The following is a 15,330-nucleotide window of genomic DNA, read 5'->3' as shown; positions in this document are numbered from 1 at the left end:
GAGTCATACAGAATAAATTCCCACTGTGTGAACTTCCGGACACTCTGAGATGTTTAAGAAGAGGCATTGTTTAGCACCTTCACCAGTTTGATTTGTAAGTGATTTTATTACCTGCCCTCACCTCCCCCCTGCCTTTTCCTTTCCCTTTTTCCAAGTATCGTCTTGGATTTGATGTTGCAGTGAGCCAACCTATTTTAGCCATTTGTGGATTATGCTCTTTTCCACCTGGGAAAGTTCTGAGTTTTACCTGAACAATCTTGAACAGGCTGCTAACTTTATGATCATTAGATGTGCTTGTTGCAAGAGAAGCTAATTTTTGGAGTGAATTTCTGTGGGCCTAATAGGGAGCCTCAGCTCGCACGCTTATCTGGGTGCCTGATTTTTTGGGGAAGCTCAGTGCTTTCTCCATGGAAGTTTTCCACCACCTCAGAAATGGTCCCAGGAGTTCCCACAGTTTCGGAAAGACCACGAGAACAGCAGCAATGATCAGCATGCAGAAAGGAATGATGGTTCCTAGGATGTATTTTGCCAAGGAGTTGCCCCAGGCAATCACCGGGAAGCCTCCGTCAATGCTCCCTCCGGCACCCCAATACTTGCAGTTCGGAGGGGCCCATCCGCTATTGCAGTGGCATTTGTGAAGGTTGTTGCAGACTCCCCTGCCTCGGCAGGTCCTCCGCGGGTCGCAGGTCGAATTCAGTGCGGTTTTGGGGAGGCATTCGCGATTGATGCAGACTTTGTACGGGTCACAGACGATGCCGTTGGGGACAGAGCCGATGTCCGGGTGATGGATTTCGGCAGGATGTGAGACGCTCCAGCACGTCTTCCCTCGCACAACATTCTTATGGACCACCATGTCTTGCAGGCTGGGCACGGTTTTCACATTGACACACTGAACCTTTCCGCACATGGTATGCGTGGGGTGGCATTTCAGATATTTTTTCCTGGCGTGATCAGTGCCGCAGTTGCCATAGGCAGTCCCGAGGATGTTCAGACCAAGGTAGCAACTCTCGTGAGCTGATCTGGACTGTCCCCTAAAGATTCTGCGGCACAAGAAATCGTGATTCCAGCACCTCTTTTTGTAACAGTAAGAAGAATATTTGCTGCAGGGTGTCCCGTCCTGCAAGTACAAGTCCTTGGGGCACTGTGCAGATTTCCCATCACAGTATTCGGGGAGATCACATTCGTTGGCTTTAGCCCGGCAGATTTCTCCTTTGGGGATGTATGTACATTTTCGGCAACACCTCCCTGCCCCGCAAAGGGCATTTCTCTTCAAAAGACACTCAGGAGTGCAGCAAGGATCCTGCATGCATGAGCTTGGTTCCCCACAATCGCATTGTTCGCCCATATCCAAAACCCCATTCCCACAATGCTGGAATCTGGAATGTATCTTAGGAACGTTTTGCAAGCAACCCAAGAGACCCTGTTCGGAAAGGTCTATGAAATTCAGAATGCTGCAGTTACTGAACAGGTTAACCGAGGCGTGGTACGTGTGCATGAGGCAGCTTCTGTGTTTGCCACAGGTGCAGTAGGCGTCGTCATGCTCCATTCCCATATGAGAGGCCAACTCGTGAGAAAACCCCCTTGCGAAGAGGATCAGTTGGTTCAGGTAGACTTGGAGTCCTGCTGCAAAATCTGGCTCGCAAATACCAGACTGGTAGGATTGTCCAAAGGCATTCTTAAAAGTCTGTTGAAGGAACAAGAAGGCTGTGTCATACGTGGTGCTGTTGGGCATGTCGGTTTGTCTCCACTTATTGAAATTTTGAAGAACTTCCGTGAGGTCTGCAGAAATAGCTATTAAGTTCTTTTCAGTCCAGATCTCCAGTCCAACCAGGACGATGTTTGTCTTCAGACTCTCAAAGGTAGCGTCCGCAATGTTCACCACGTCCAGCACTGTCGTTTGCACTCTGCTGACATTAGCGGCTTCTTGGTCAAATGCTTTTTTGTCGACCACAATATACAGTTCAATATATTTGGGGAACTCTTCGGACTGGAGATAATTGTACATCTCTCTGGTTTGTCTGGTCCGCGGGTCATTTGCTTGCTGCCTTGTTCTCCCCACGCCTGTCGTGCGTGGTGAAAAAATAGGCTGGGACTCTTTGGAGAGATAGAGGAGGTGTTGAAAGGCAGAGGAATTCTGCAGAGGCTCAATACCATAAATCCTTGCTCCAATTTTTAACAAACCAGTGAGACCGAGACAGGTCCTAAGAACTGCGAGCGAATCAACAATGCCTTCCACGTGACCTTGACGGTAGCACTCAACCGGCATGTAGGGATGGCTCTCGACACGCTCTCCCTTCGAATTGTATGTGAAGACGGGGAGGTTTTTAGTTAGCAAATGCTTTGGGGGGTTGAGCCGGATGATGTAATCCCTTCCTGCTGCCTTGATGATGTAAGATATTTCATCCTTTTTTGCCTTCCCTCCTCGGGCTGTTAACCGCCTTGGGATGATCACCTCATAAGAGTAGGCTGGAGGAAGCAACGAGCTGCAATGAATGGTGGAAAGGGTGAAGACCACCAACGCAACGCTGGTTGCCAACAGGAGGAAAAACCAGCACCCAAGAGGTCCTCCCACACGTGTCATGACTCAACTGTGTTGAGTTTCACACATTCTTTGCCTGGAGGAGAGATTGATGTGGGCGTCCAAAGGGGGGAAAAGCCAAAGGTTGGTTGGTTTGGCCTTTGTGAGTCAGTTAATCTTGTGAGAACTTACTTCAGATCATCGACGTCTCAAACAGCAACGGCCATCCCCATCACTTTGCTTGAGTCATCAAGATTCTTCAGGCACGTCCAACTGTCTGGCTTGGTGGTCATCTTTATTTAACAAGAGAGCTAAAACGGAGAGGGCACTAGGGAAAGGGGGAACATCTCAAGACCTTCGGACCCTTCCTCTTCTCAGTTGTTCTGGTTGAATCTTGTAAAGATCACAGTGACCAAGAATGAATTTGCCACTGATCCAACCACCGCTTCCCTCCTACGGGTCTTCTCCAGTGGAAGATTCCAGCAGGCAACTGTTTCTCCAGCATCTTTAAATGTGAGCATTCCATTTAACCTCCCTCCCTCCCACAAGAGGCTTCCCAGAGTGACTGAACAGCAAATTTCAGGATTCAGTTGTAGAACAAGCTATACCTGGATTTCTCTTTTCATTTAAAATTGGATGGTATCCTTGCTATTTTTCAAATTTCCAGTTATGTCTTTGAGGATCTAGTCAACCCCTTCCAGTTATTTCATGGCCTTTGTTATCCGTGTGGCACAGATAATCTGTTTTATGCCTTCCATAATAGATACAGAATTGACACCAAAAGACAGGCACCCACAAGGATCCGTTGAGGATCAGCTACCACGTACATCCACCAGTATTTTGACTTAGATGCATGATAGCTCAAGGGCAGAAACGTTATGCAGGCAGGCCATGGCCTCAAGCGATGCAAAATCAATTTCAGCTTGCGCTTTCTCTCCAAAAAAATCGATGGTGTAAGACGGCAAAGACAGAACCGGGTTACCTGTCAACTGATGTTACCTTTAAAAAAAACAACTCCAAACTAGTTTAAAAAGACATTTTTTTAAAAAAAATTTGAGACAGAAACTTTGATAAATTTTACTAAAATTATTTTATGTACACCAATGCATAATATTTACATTCATATAATACTGATTCGAAAAACAAAACCGTGATACAGCAAAATGCCTAAAAGGGAGGAAAGCAAAAGGAGGATGAGGAAGGCGTGAGAGAACCTAACAGCCGAGGCCGGCTACGCTGTGGCCGAAAACATACATGCGCAAGGCCATTCCCGCTCTCAAAACCTTTTCTCACGGATTCGGTCTCTCAGGATCAACAATCATCACCAGGGGTTCCGCCCATCATAAGCACCTTCCACAGGTGCAAGAAAGAAATTGAGATGGAGAGGAATATGAAAAGCTTTGCAAGGGAAGCTCAATTAAATCCAGGAGCATCCAGGCATACCATCGTGCTTTTATAAGAGATGCCTTCCCTCCCACCCACTTACAAAGGGAAAGTGGTTTCCGATGACCACAGCTATTCCTACAGCAGCCTTCCCAAAGTAGAGGCTCTCCAAACACGCTGGACTACAGGGCCCAAACCCCAGTGGTGAGAGCTGAGGCACCCAAGTCAGGGAAGGCTAATGCACTGGCAGTGTCATGCAGAACAAATGCAAGAAGGGTGTAAAGTCGGGACCGATGCATCGTTCGGGGAGGGACACGACTTCCACCCATTTGCTTCCTGCCGTACCTCACCAAGTAGCCACCATGGCAGATAAATTCCTATCCTGCGTAAAGGTTTATCTTTAGCCCACTCGGCAGAGACGGCCCTTCCCAGAAGCCAATCGCGGAGCTGCCAATGTTGCTGGGCGAGAGAAAGATTCTCCTACTTTCACGGAGAGTTAGTAGTACATACAACAGATGCAAAGGATAATTGATCCAGAGGCCAGACTCTGAGCCACATTGAAATGAGTAATGGTGGTGGGCAGAGAAAAAGTAAAAAATAATCTCCAAAAATTCCCCAGAATAGTCAAACAAAAATTAAACAAAACTAAGTAAGTATTTAATCTTCCGTCTCATTTTCTGGCAGCAGTCTTGACTTCCAAAAGGTGAAACTGGTCTGGAGGGGGGGGGGGGGGGGGCTGTCTTCTGGGAGCAGCTGTATGAGGATCCAGCCCCTTCCCATGGAAAGCAGAGACCACCAGGGAATTCTTGGGATTTCTGACCCCTCCTCAGCTGGAGGACGACAGGCTGGGTGAGGCTGAGGCAAAGACAAGTATGTCTTACATACGTCTACAAAAAGGACCCCTCAGCTGTGCTCAGCCACTCCCCTTGAGAACTTCTCACAAGCTAGAGAAAATGGAGAAAGGGAAGTCTCAAAGGAAAGGCTTATTAAATATTTTCCAAGCCATGAATGCCGTTTGCCACAGAAAAATGGAATGCCAACTTGCGAGCATCCTTGGCGAGAAAATACCAAGGATCAGACTGTTTTGTTTCCGAGCGGCTGAAGAAATTAATTGCAGCAGAAAATGTTTGACAAGCTGGCGCTGAACTTCATCTCACATTGGCCTTCTGCAGAGCGTGGAAAACATTATCCTACTTCTGCAGGGTTTTTTTTTTCCCTGGCCGAGGACTTTGTTTCCCCAGATTCAAAGGCTGCTTCTCTGGCATGGCATCATTTATCCACGTGGGCATCTCCAAAGGACGTTTTCCTGTCCTGTTTCTCAACGCATTCTCTTCGTATGTTTGCAGAGCGGATGAAAAGTCCTGAGATTATCAACTGAACCGGCACTGTAGACAAGAGACTCCAGCTTTCCAGATGTAGTTTAGCCCTAATATTTTGCCCTCCTAGCAGCAAAATCTTCCCGTTAAAAACTAAAGAACTAAAAACCAAGACTAAAGCCAGGCGCTTGCAGGCCTCCCCATCAAATGGCTCTGGATAAAAACTGCAACCAGCAGCTGTCATACACAAAGCCCACAAGGAAAACATTTGAAGGATGAGCCCAGAAAGCAGGAACAGAAGCCGGGCAAGGATGATAGGACTCAGGAAGGATTTTAAAAACAAAAAAAAACACCATTACCCCAGAAATAGCAAACCCCAGAGCCCGCGTATAACCTGGGATAGGCATTTCAGCGGCCACAGGACAAAGGGAACGGTACCAGAGTAGTATGGTGGGGCTGTCCCCAGGCTTCAAAAGCAAATCTGTTGTCCGAGAGATCGCAGTTTCTGTTCCCCGTTGCCTTGCGGTACAAAACAGGAAAAGGTAATTCTCGGCTCAAGAAAATGGGCCTCTAGACCTGGAAACACAGCACTGTTTTTTTAATCAGTCGCCACTTTTTACAGGGCTGCCTTGGATCGCCAGGCAGCTGAGTAGCCCATGCATCTCTGGCCGGTTTCTTCAAGTAATTGATGGAGCTGAAGGCCAAGGGGGGGGGGGACTCCCAGGACTGAGCAGGTGCACCACTGGTGGTGACAGGCAGCTGGAAAGGTATTGCCTCATCTGGATACTTGGGAGAATACAATCATTTGCCCCGTTTAAAATCATGAATGAAGGGCTACATAAAAATCATGTAATATAATATATATATATATATATAATTTTGAGGAACCGAGTTTCTTAAAAAAATATTACAGTACCAATGATTCTCATTATCTACATCTATACAGCATTTATCAAGCTGCGTGGAAATTTAATGAAATAATTATGACTTATTAATTTACATAAAAAATACTTTTTACAGTTTGCAGCAGCCTTGCACAGCTGGGTGCTTTCCGCCCTTATCATCCCAAACCAGAACATCTGGGAAGGCACCCGGCTGGGCAAGGCTGCTTGAACAGATAATTCACAAAATGGTCTTTAAAAAAAAAAAAAAAAACGGGTGAAAATATGTGTGATTTGATAAGAACAAGCAGCTCCAACTACTGCGACTCGTGAGCGGTGGTCTGCTCTTCAATGACTTGCTTCACTATTTCTGCCAGTTTTAGCCGGTCCACTTTGTCTGTAAATCCTCTACCTAAAAGTGGAAGAGGTGAACTTGGGTTAATGCCCAGCAAGCAAGTGGAAAATAGACACAGCCAGGAGAACGAACACATTTCTTGATCAGGACAAGGAGGCAGGGAAGAGAGGCAAGGTGATCCCAAGTGGAGCTCTGGAGGGAAATGGACTGCTGTGGCCTGTTGGCTGCTGGCCCCTCCAGCAGCCGAATCGGAGGAGGAGGCGTGGCAGTCAGGGGCAGCATCCTGAGAACTCCGAGGGGGAAGAGAGAGAATGGAGCTGGCAGAGAGAGAGAGCGGCAGAGACAGAATCCATCAGCCCTCTCCAGCCCTCTCTCCATCAGAGAGTCAACAGCCCCCAGTCTGGAGGTGGCTGATGAGGAAGAGGAGGAATAGCTGCGTCCAGTGCCTGACGCGTGGATGCACAGAAGGCAGAAGAGAGGAGAGCAGTGGAAATCTATGGGCCGGTCCTTGGGACAGAAGAGCCACCGCTGCTAGCGAAGTCCATCCTAGCTCTGGGGATAAAAGGCAGGAGGTGGAGATGAATAGAGGTGGCAGACAACTATTCATCTCCCGGCCGGACAGATTTGTCAGCCTGCGGTGGGAGAAACTTTTTGCCGGGGCTGCCGGTGGTCCTAATCAAGGAATCTTTGAGTTCACTTCAGAGGGTTTGTCGTGTTTGGGGAGCTGGATCAGAACAGGGACCTTTCAGAATCTACAATAAAAGCTAGCAGAGCTTTAGAAAGAGACAAGATTAACAAGAGGCGTTTGCTCCAGGTTACCAATCTAAAGTTCCTCTGAAACCCCTTCCTCCAATACCTGGGCGATTCTAGAATTACAACTAAATCCTTAAGAAAAAAAAACACCTCTTAACTGCTGTCAGTATTCATATCCCCTTGTGACCTAAGCCCCCTTTCCAGGATAAGGGGAGAGGAGAGCCTTGATTCTTCATTTGTGATGTCTTGACACTTCAACAGATTTGTGAGACTCACCATTCCAGCTAAAGGTCTGCAGAGTGTCTCTGAGTAATTTACATTCCCGGTTATACTTCCAGGCTTCCTGCATAACTTCGTTCAGTTTCTCATCTTCATTTTCTCCTGGTCCAGAACAGGGAAAAAGAAAAAACAAAACTCTCCTGAGCATTCTAAGATTATTTCAACATAATTAAAAGTTGAACTTTAGTCTGTGGGATCCAACAGAAGCGGCTGTCAAAATCAATGCTGAAGGAAAGTTGAAGAAAAGAAAGACAAGGTATTTGGATTGATGCAATTATTTTCCTATCACCCTTTCCAACACTCTGAGAGGCTGTGGAAGTGAACAACAAGAAGTGGTCAGAAGAGGGAGGGCAGGAGGAGGGATCGCAGGGAAAGGACATTGGAAAAGGAAGAACCCATGACTTCAAAGTCCCAGCCAATCAAGAGAAAGAGTTGGTTGTTTCCAATGGGGGCTACCACCCTCTCTCTGAGGTCTCTGCCTGGACCCTGTAATGTTGTGCTTCCATATCTAGAAATGTTTTTCCTGCCAGGCATCTTAAAATTCTTTGAACCAACGAACTGGGCACAAAACTTCAAACTGGACATTAAAAAAAAATCTTGGCTGTTACTCAGGTTGCTTGCAAGGTATCATTTCATCCATTTCACCCTCCTCAAAATCTAGCAGGAACCAAAAGCAGCAATTCATTATTTTAAGTTAAAAAAAAAGCAGAATAGAGAGTAATCTTGGTCTGTTAAGATGAAGAGTGGGAGCTTTGATTTCCAGATCACTCGGGCTCTTTTGCTGGAGAAAAGTCTGGAAAAGCCCCGCAGTCGCAGCATCTCCCCACCCGCCATGCCCCCCCAAAGCATCTTGTCTTAGGATCTGCCACCTTTACCAGCCTGTGGCAGGATGCACTGAGCAATCACATCCCGTAGCTTCTCCAGAGCAACGTTGCAGTCCTTGCTGCTGTTCTCGGGATCATGGATGTACACGCTTTCCTTTGGTTTCGTTCTGCAAGGATAGAGAGAAACGTGGATTGTGCTAGAGCAAGTAACAAGGCAGGTTCAGGGACACCCTCCCCCCCCCCCCCCCAATTAGTCTGAACAACATTAGCCAGGGCTAAAACAAGAAGAAGCAGGGAAGGGTTGGGGCATGTCCCGGCCTGCCTAAATATTTTCTCCACCCGCCTTTATTTTTCATTCTTCCCTCCTCCCGTCAGAAGCAGCTTCTCAAAACACTCACCCCAGCAGTTTCCTTTTGCGCAGAATCGGGTTGTTGACCGAGTGCAGCGGCTTGAGGCTCACTTTGAGATCCTGTATTCTCATGTTTGCCAGTTGCTCTGCGTGGGCCTGCTGGATCCCGGCAACCATGGCCTGTTAAGGATTGCAGAGAATCAGTTAATCCTTACAGCAGCAGGTGGAAGGATGGCCTGGAGCACAAGGGGCAGGGAGCTGCATGGGGGCCAAGGACGCCTTGGGAAGAGTAGAACCCCAAAAGAAAAACCGGCTTGAGAGCATCAACAGGAGAGCCAGAGAATGGGAGTAACCATCTCTGACAGCAACTCCCTCCCTCCCTCCCTCCCTCCGTCCAGAGGCTCCCACTCCTTACAAAAGCATCACCTGAGGTTCGAGGAGGGAGGGGGGCCTGCCTTGCTGGACCCTCTAGAGCCCCACCAGGGAGGAAAGAAAGCTCAGACTAGGCCATCGACTGCCCTGCATGCTAAGTAAACAGTTTCTTTACAAATTAGCCATCAAGAACCTTGTCCATCATCAGCTGGGCAGAAGGCAGTATGTTGTCGAGCGCCTCGGTCGAGTTGAGCCAAGGGTGATCCAGAACGCCTTCCGTCGTCAGTCTCTCTTCCGGCTTTACCTTCAGCAGCCTAAGGGGTTTTAAGGAAACGGGCCCATCACTCAGTTGACCCTCGAAGGCTGGGGTGTCCAACCCTGGCCACTTTTAAGACCTGTGGACTTCAACTCCCAGAATCCCTCAGCCAGTCGTGCTGGGACTTGAAATCCACAGCTCCTAAAAGCTGCTGGAAGGTTTCCAGATGCTTTTCAATGGGCTGCAATCATTTGGTGGACGCTCCTAAAACCAGCAAACGGAGGGCGAAAGCCCTGCTGGCCGTTGGCCCAACCTCGGCTGGCAGGAGGAGGCAGGGTGGGCAAGAAGAGGCCGTACTTACTTGCGCACGATGTCTTTCGCCATTTCTGAGATCTGGCTCCACTCTTCCTCCGGGAACTCAAAGCTTCCCGTCATGATTTTTTTCCTCATGTCCTTCGGGATCGTCCGGCTGTGATGCTTCGAGTAGAAGGGCGGATACCCACACAGCATCACGTAAATGATGACGCCCAGGGACCATAAGTCACAGCTCTGACAGGAAGAGGAGGGGCAGGAAAAGCACAAAGGTTGCTACCGGATGGACGTCCCCCCCCCAGGAGAAAAGTCCCCCCCGCGTAACTGAGGCAGAGCCAGCCAAAGGCGCCAGGTGTCTACCTTGTTGTAAGTGTATGGGGTTGGTGAGGTAGGGATAATACCACACTTCTCTTTCTGATGTCGCCTTTGTGCCTCCAGGACCTGTTTGGTGAAGAGGAAACCACCGGCAATCATCTAGATCTGGTGGCCCGGGGGCTCCTGATCCGCCAAAGGACGCTGGGGAGCCCAAAGGGAGAAGGCCCTTACCTGAGGTGCTACGTAATAAGGAGTGAACTGTGGGGTCATCAAGTCACCTTGGTCGATCTTGGCAAACCCAAAGTCACAGAGCTTCACAGGAGCATCCTAAAGCAAGCAACAAGCCGCTTAGGTGAAACGTGTCAGCGCCAGGACACGGAGCACACGCCCTCTCAGAAATGTTTCTGGGGCTGCTGAAGGAAGGGAAAGAGATACCAGAGCCAAGAGAATCAAGACGGAGGGGGGTCAGGGTGGGGGTGGGTGGGGGGTGAATGAATGGCGCAGGACCCAAGGAGGAGATCCTGGCATGAAGCGGAAAGGAGAGAGGAGGAGTCAGGAGAAACCACCCCTGGTGGGCCGGAGGGAGGACGCCCACCTCTCCTGCAGGCCAACGGCTGGGAGAAAACCAGAGAGGAAAGGAGGCTGCATGGCTCACACGGATCGAATAGTAAAACAACAACCACCATCCAACATCCAGGCCAATCAACATCCACCTTACCAAAGAATTATCTTTGAAGAGAAGATTCTCAGGTTTAAGGTCTCGATGGGCAATGTTTAACGAATGACAGTGCTGCAAAGCCAAAGCGATCTGAAAAGGGGGAAAAAAAGGCACAAGGGATCAGGTGGGGGTCACAGATCCCCTCCTGAGACCTGGATGGGCCGCCCCTCAAGGCCGGCTGCTTCTACGGGGTCCCCAGGCTCATTTCAAACCCAACCCGAGATTAGCCTCCTAGGGATATTCTGTCCCTTCCTGGCTCTACCACGGCTCCTGCTTAGGTTGATTTCATTGCGGAGGAGAAGGCAGGGAGTGAGCGTGAACTGGGCAAAGCTCAACTTAAGCCCCCCCCCCTTTTCTCTTGCCAAGGCTCGGCTGGGATTTTAAGCAGGCAAGTTTTAGCAATCCTGGAGTGGGGAGGAAACCCATGGAAAAAAAGTTGGCCTTTTCACTAGGAGGAAACTCCCAGCCTTGGGTTAAGCCAACCACCCAGAAGCCACACGGTCCTCAGAGGAGCTGAGCGATGACGCCTGTAACTCTGGAATGTGCCAGAATGCAGCTCGAGGGTAGGAAAGACGGGCGTGTAGAGAACCGAACACGAAACAAGAGACACAATCCCACAAGCTCAACTCAGGCGCCCTTCCTTTTTCATTCTCCAGGGCAAAGAGCTTGAACAGCTGAACAAAATGGGGCTTTCCTGGGCAATTCAACCAATGGCATGGCAGCACCCTCAACCATCCGCCCCCCCCACCTACACATTGAGAAAGGAAAAGAGCCCCCCCCCCCCCCCGCCATCAAAACCTGGGAAACAGATGTTGAGATTATAGCAAAGCAGGTAATCTTTCGAGGGGGTCAAACATTGCTTTTTTAAAGTTTTGTTTTAAAGCCTGCCTCTTCCCAATCCGTCTGCTGGAAATCTTTTTCTTTTTTACAGTTCTTTTCTTCCATATTGTTTGCTTATGCCAGGGCAGGATAGGGAGGGTTAAAACTTGCCTGCTTTGTTACTTCGCTTGCTTGTTTCTCAGTAAAGTGCCGATGTTGGCTGATTCTGTGAAACAGTTCACCCCCTTCCATCATCTCCATAACAATGAGCAGCCGAGACCTGGTTTCCCGGTTAAAAAAAGAAAATCAAGGCATACAGAAAAATCTCTGCCCCATACATAGCCCCCTTCTGGTAATGAAACCAGACCCAGGAAGATATTCTGCAGAAATTCTACTGCTCAGGGCAGCTTAAAGGAAAAGCAACGCAATGGATTTGCAATTTTAAAAGGAAGGGCCACAAATATACCACTGAAACAATACCATTTGCAAAAAAAAAAAAAAAGCCACCATTCTCCCTCTCCTACACCCCCCCCAACATTGGCTTGCCATACTCTTTGTGGTCAAGCAGGCAAACCACAGTCCAACCCCCATATTTATTTCTGTTTCTTCCTCCCTCACTTTCCCTCCCAGGCAGTAACCCTTTTGAGGTTGGGGCGGGGAGGGGGAGACGTGCCTTACATGCAAAACAGAAGTTTTGTGATCCTGCTGTGGAACCTTACCTTGGACTGGACTCATGGGGGAACTGCACACTGTTCGCGTAGACTTCAATAATCTGGACGATGTTGGGGTGTGCCGCACACATCATGTGAAGTCGGACCTGGTGCAAAACGGGAGAAAACCCACTGAAACCCCGTGGCCCCCGGTCTCAGCTCCTGTCTCTTACTCTCACATGGCGGAAATCAAAAGCATTTCTAGACACTTCTGTTCATAAGGAGCAAAGGCAACAGAGTTAAGGTCAGCTTGGGATCTTTTCACCCGGACCGACGGCCTGAAAAGAGATCCCGTTTCAGATATGTGGCAACCAAGTGGGCTTTCTGAGCCAGAAAGGATTCCAACCTTCCCAGATGCTCATGGGGTTGGAACGCTAACTGGCTTCTAACACCGTGACATCTGTCTGAGATCTTGGTTGTGTGTGTGTTTTTTAAATTGGGTGGTGAAGCAAAACCACCTGGAGTTTAACACTCACAGCCTAGGGTAGAATTGGCCGAAAAGTCAAGCGAGAAACAAAGTCACAACAGGAGGAGAAATTCAGAATAAGAAGTTTGGCTGCATGGAGAGATTTCAGTTAAGTAAAAGGTCAACACCAAGCAACACCCGCAGGAAAGTGGACTGGAGTTGATTGAGTGCTCTGGGCAGGAAACTAACCGGTTTGCCAGGAGAAGCCTCTCCTCTACCCTTTTCACAAACCAGATTCAGCAGAACTGGAGAAGGCCAGATCTTTCCAGCTCCACTGCACTGAAGGCCAATGGGGCAAAATGGCCTTTCTAATAATGGGGGGTGGGGGGAAGGAGCTACTCTGGATGGCATCATCAAAACATACCCACAAACTCATCCATAGGCCAGCAACGGATGACAAATGTAACAGGAGCAGATCTCAAAGTTGCTTCTTATGTTCACTCTGCCCCATCCGTGGAATCGCCCTGGCCTTAAGGGGAATCTCAGGAGGTTTCTGGCATTTACTGAAAGAGCCTGCTTTGGACTGGACCAGGACCAGACTCAAGGAAGCAAATTCTTGGCAGGAAATTAATACTTTTGTCCCAATCCGCTTGGTGTTGTATCAACATCTTCAATAAATAAACAAAAGCCAACCTACTAGCATCTTTCTGGGCTCAATTTTACAGTGAGCCTTTTCTATGCAAATTCTTCCAGGTATGTTCCTGCATGTATTTAGGTCTTTTTATCTTTTCAGATCCAATTTAATAACTCAAGGGCAATGCCAGGATTCATTACAAGGCATTGTGCTATGAGGATATTGTCAGACAATCGCTGTGGCTTCTTTTACGCTTTGCAACGATATTTTAGTATTTGGAATATTAGGTTTCATTGGTTTAAAATGATCAGTCGCTTTGTCTAAGCTTAGGGGTGTCCAACCTTGTGGACTTCAACTCCCAGAATTCCCCAGGCAGCCAACATTCAAAAACGTTTCCATACATAAAAGAACTGTACCTCATTTCTCGCTTTTGGACGATCGAGGAGGATTTTCAGCGCAAACCGTTCTTGAGATGATTTTTTGATGCAAACTCTGCGCAGGCAGCAGTAAAAACATTTGGTTAATAGGAGTCTGACTGATGACTGCATTTATTGTCTGATAATGAACATGAAGGAAAGTATGTCCCAACCCAACCTTTGATTTCCATTGGCAGTTTAATTCAGGAATCCCCTATTTCACAGCTCTCACCCAAGTGTAAATCCCCAACCAATACATAAAGGTCTTGTTACCTTACTGGGCCGCTGATTCCAGCTCCCAGCTTCTGAGTCCAGTTAATGTGGTAGTCTTCCAAAATAGAAGTTTCCTGTTGGTTTTGCAAAGGAGAGGAAAAAGGTGAAAGGCCGATGGTCCCAGGTAAGAAGAAGTCCCACCTGCAGTAGTTAAAAATAAAACCGAGAGGCTGACAGCAATATGGAGTTCTGTGCATCACGGGCTGGGCTGCTGGACCACAACCCTCATCATCCCCAGCTCCAGGGATCATTCCTTAAATTAAAATAGCAACCCTATCCCTCCCCCCAAGTCATTTGGGGGTCCAGTTCGATCCCTCCGCTGGTCTTGCAGGAATTGGGGTCTAGCTGCCAACCGAGGATGAGGGGAACCGTAGTCCACCACCGGGGCTGGGGATGATGGGAACTGTACTTCAACTTAACCTAGAGGCCAGCCATTCCTTCACCAGCGGATGATGGGAGCGGTAGTCCAACTCAAGAGAGGCAAGGCAGGGGATGATGGGACGGGGGGTGCAATCTACCTCTTCTACCAGGCACCCGGGGTTTGGGGTGTCCTCTGGGGGAGGGGGGCAGGGAATTCTGCACATGCTCAGAGGGCCCCTCGCTTACCTTGATCATCCTCTCCGCGTCGGGCTCCTCCGACATCTTCCTCCTCCTCCTCCGCCGCCGCCTCAGGCCCGGCTCGGGGGTCTCGGGGGGCGCGCCGGGGGGGCTAGGCGGGGGGCCGCCCCTCCAAGTCGGAGTCGTCGGCGTCGTTGTCCCCGCTGCCTCCACTACCGTCGCCGCTGCCGCCTCCCCCTTCGCCGCCTCCGCCGCCGCTGCTGCTGCTGCTGCTGCCGCCACCGCCGCCGCCACCACCACCGCCTCCGCCGGGCTGCCGCCTCATCCCCGCCCAGCAGCCGAGGAAAGGGAGCGGGACGGCGGGGAAGCGGAGGCCCGGGAGCCCTCTCCTGGCGGCGGGGAAGAGCGAGGCCGCGGGCGGCGGGAGAGAAGGGCCGCAGCCGACTCAGCCCGGCCGCCGGGGCTCGACTGACGCGGGGCAGCCGCCGGCCATGGCCACCGCTCCTCCACGGTCACCCCCGCCTGACTCAGGAGGGGCGTCCGCCGCGCTCCCCGCAGCCGCCGCCTGCCCGGATCCCCTTGCCTCCGAGCCGCCTTCACGGGCAAGCCGCGCGGGGTCGAACACCGAGTGGAGCTTGGCCGCTGCCGCTGCTCTCGGGGGAGGAAGCAGTCAGGCGGGTGGCCGAGGCAGCCCCGTCCCTTGCGCGACGCCCTGCCTCGGAGGCCCCTCCCTCTTTTCTTCTCTTTCTCCAGTTAAGGCTCCCCCGGGGCCGCCGGGTCTTTCTTCGCCGGGGCGGCGCCTCAGAATGACGTCACGGACGGGGTTATCTGAGGGAAGGAGACAGCCCTTGCCTCGTCCGAGGGGAGGGCGGGGAAAATCCTC

General features: G+C 49.9%; 2 protein-coding genes across 3 annotated transcripts; both read right to left on the bottom strand.

The window, feature by feature from the left end:
- Window positions 1-203: 203 nt before the first annotated feature.
- Window positions 204-3,467, bottom strand: LOC309399130 (disintegrin and metalloproteinase domain-containing protein 21-like). The gene has a single exon (XM_081966647.1). It carries the CDS (start codon window positions 2,579-2,581, stop codon window positions 338-340), a length of 2,244 nt encoding a protein of 747 aa, XP_081822773.1. The 5' UTR covers window positions 2,582-3,467; the 3' UTR covers window positions 204-337.
- A 117-nt stretch (window positions 3,468-3,584) lies between these two features.
- MAPKAPK5 (MAPK activated protein kinase 5) lies at window positions 3,585-14,997 on the bottom strand. Of its 2 annotated transcripts, none has more exons than XM_081966648.1 (14): window positions 14,496-14,997; window positions 13,890-13,963; window positions 13,617-13,692; window positions 12,170-12,267; window positions 11,622-11,730; window positions 10,632-10,721; window positions 10,145-10,240; window positions 9,959-10,039; window positions 9,648-9,835; window positions 9,224-9,344; window positions 8,708-8,838; window positions 8,355-8,476; window positions 7,483-7,587; window positions 3,585-6,510 (listed from the first exon to the last, which is right to left on the bottom strand). In XM_081966648.1, the coding sequence occupies exons 1-14, from the start codon at window positions 14,529-14,531 to the stop codon at window positions 6,416-6,418; spliced, it is 1,422 nt and encodes a 473-aa protein (XP_081822774.1). In that variant the 5' UTR covers window positions 14,532-14,997; the 3' UTR covers window positions 3,585-6,415. The 2 variants fall into 2 exon arrangements, with proteins under 2 accessions (XP_081822774.1, XP_081822775.1); XM_081966649.1 differs by having other exon boundaries at window positions 8,361-8,476; window positions 14,496-14,978.
- Window positions 14,998-15,330: the final 333 nt, after the last annotated feature.

Source organism: Natrix helvetica (genome assembly GCF_964273705.1).
Source record: "Natrix helvetica genome assembly, chromosome: 14".
Lineage (NCBI taxonomy): Eukaryota > Metazoa > Chordata > Lepidosauria > Squamata > Natricidae > Natrix > Natrix helvetica.
Note: the sequence above shows the minus strand (reverse complement) of the source record. Positions and strands in the feature narration are given on the sequence as shown.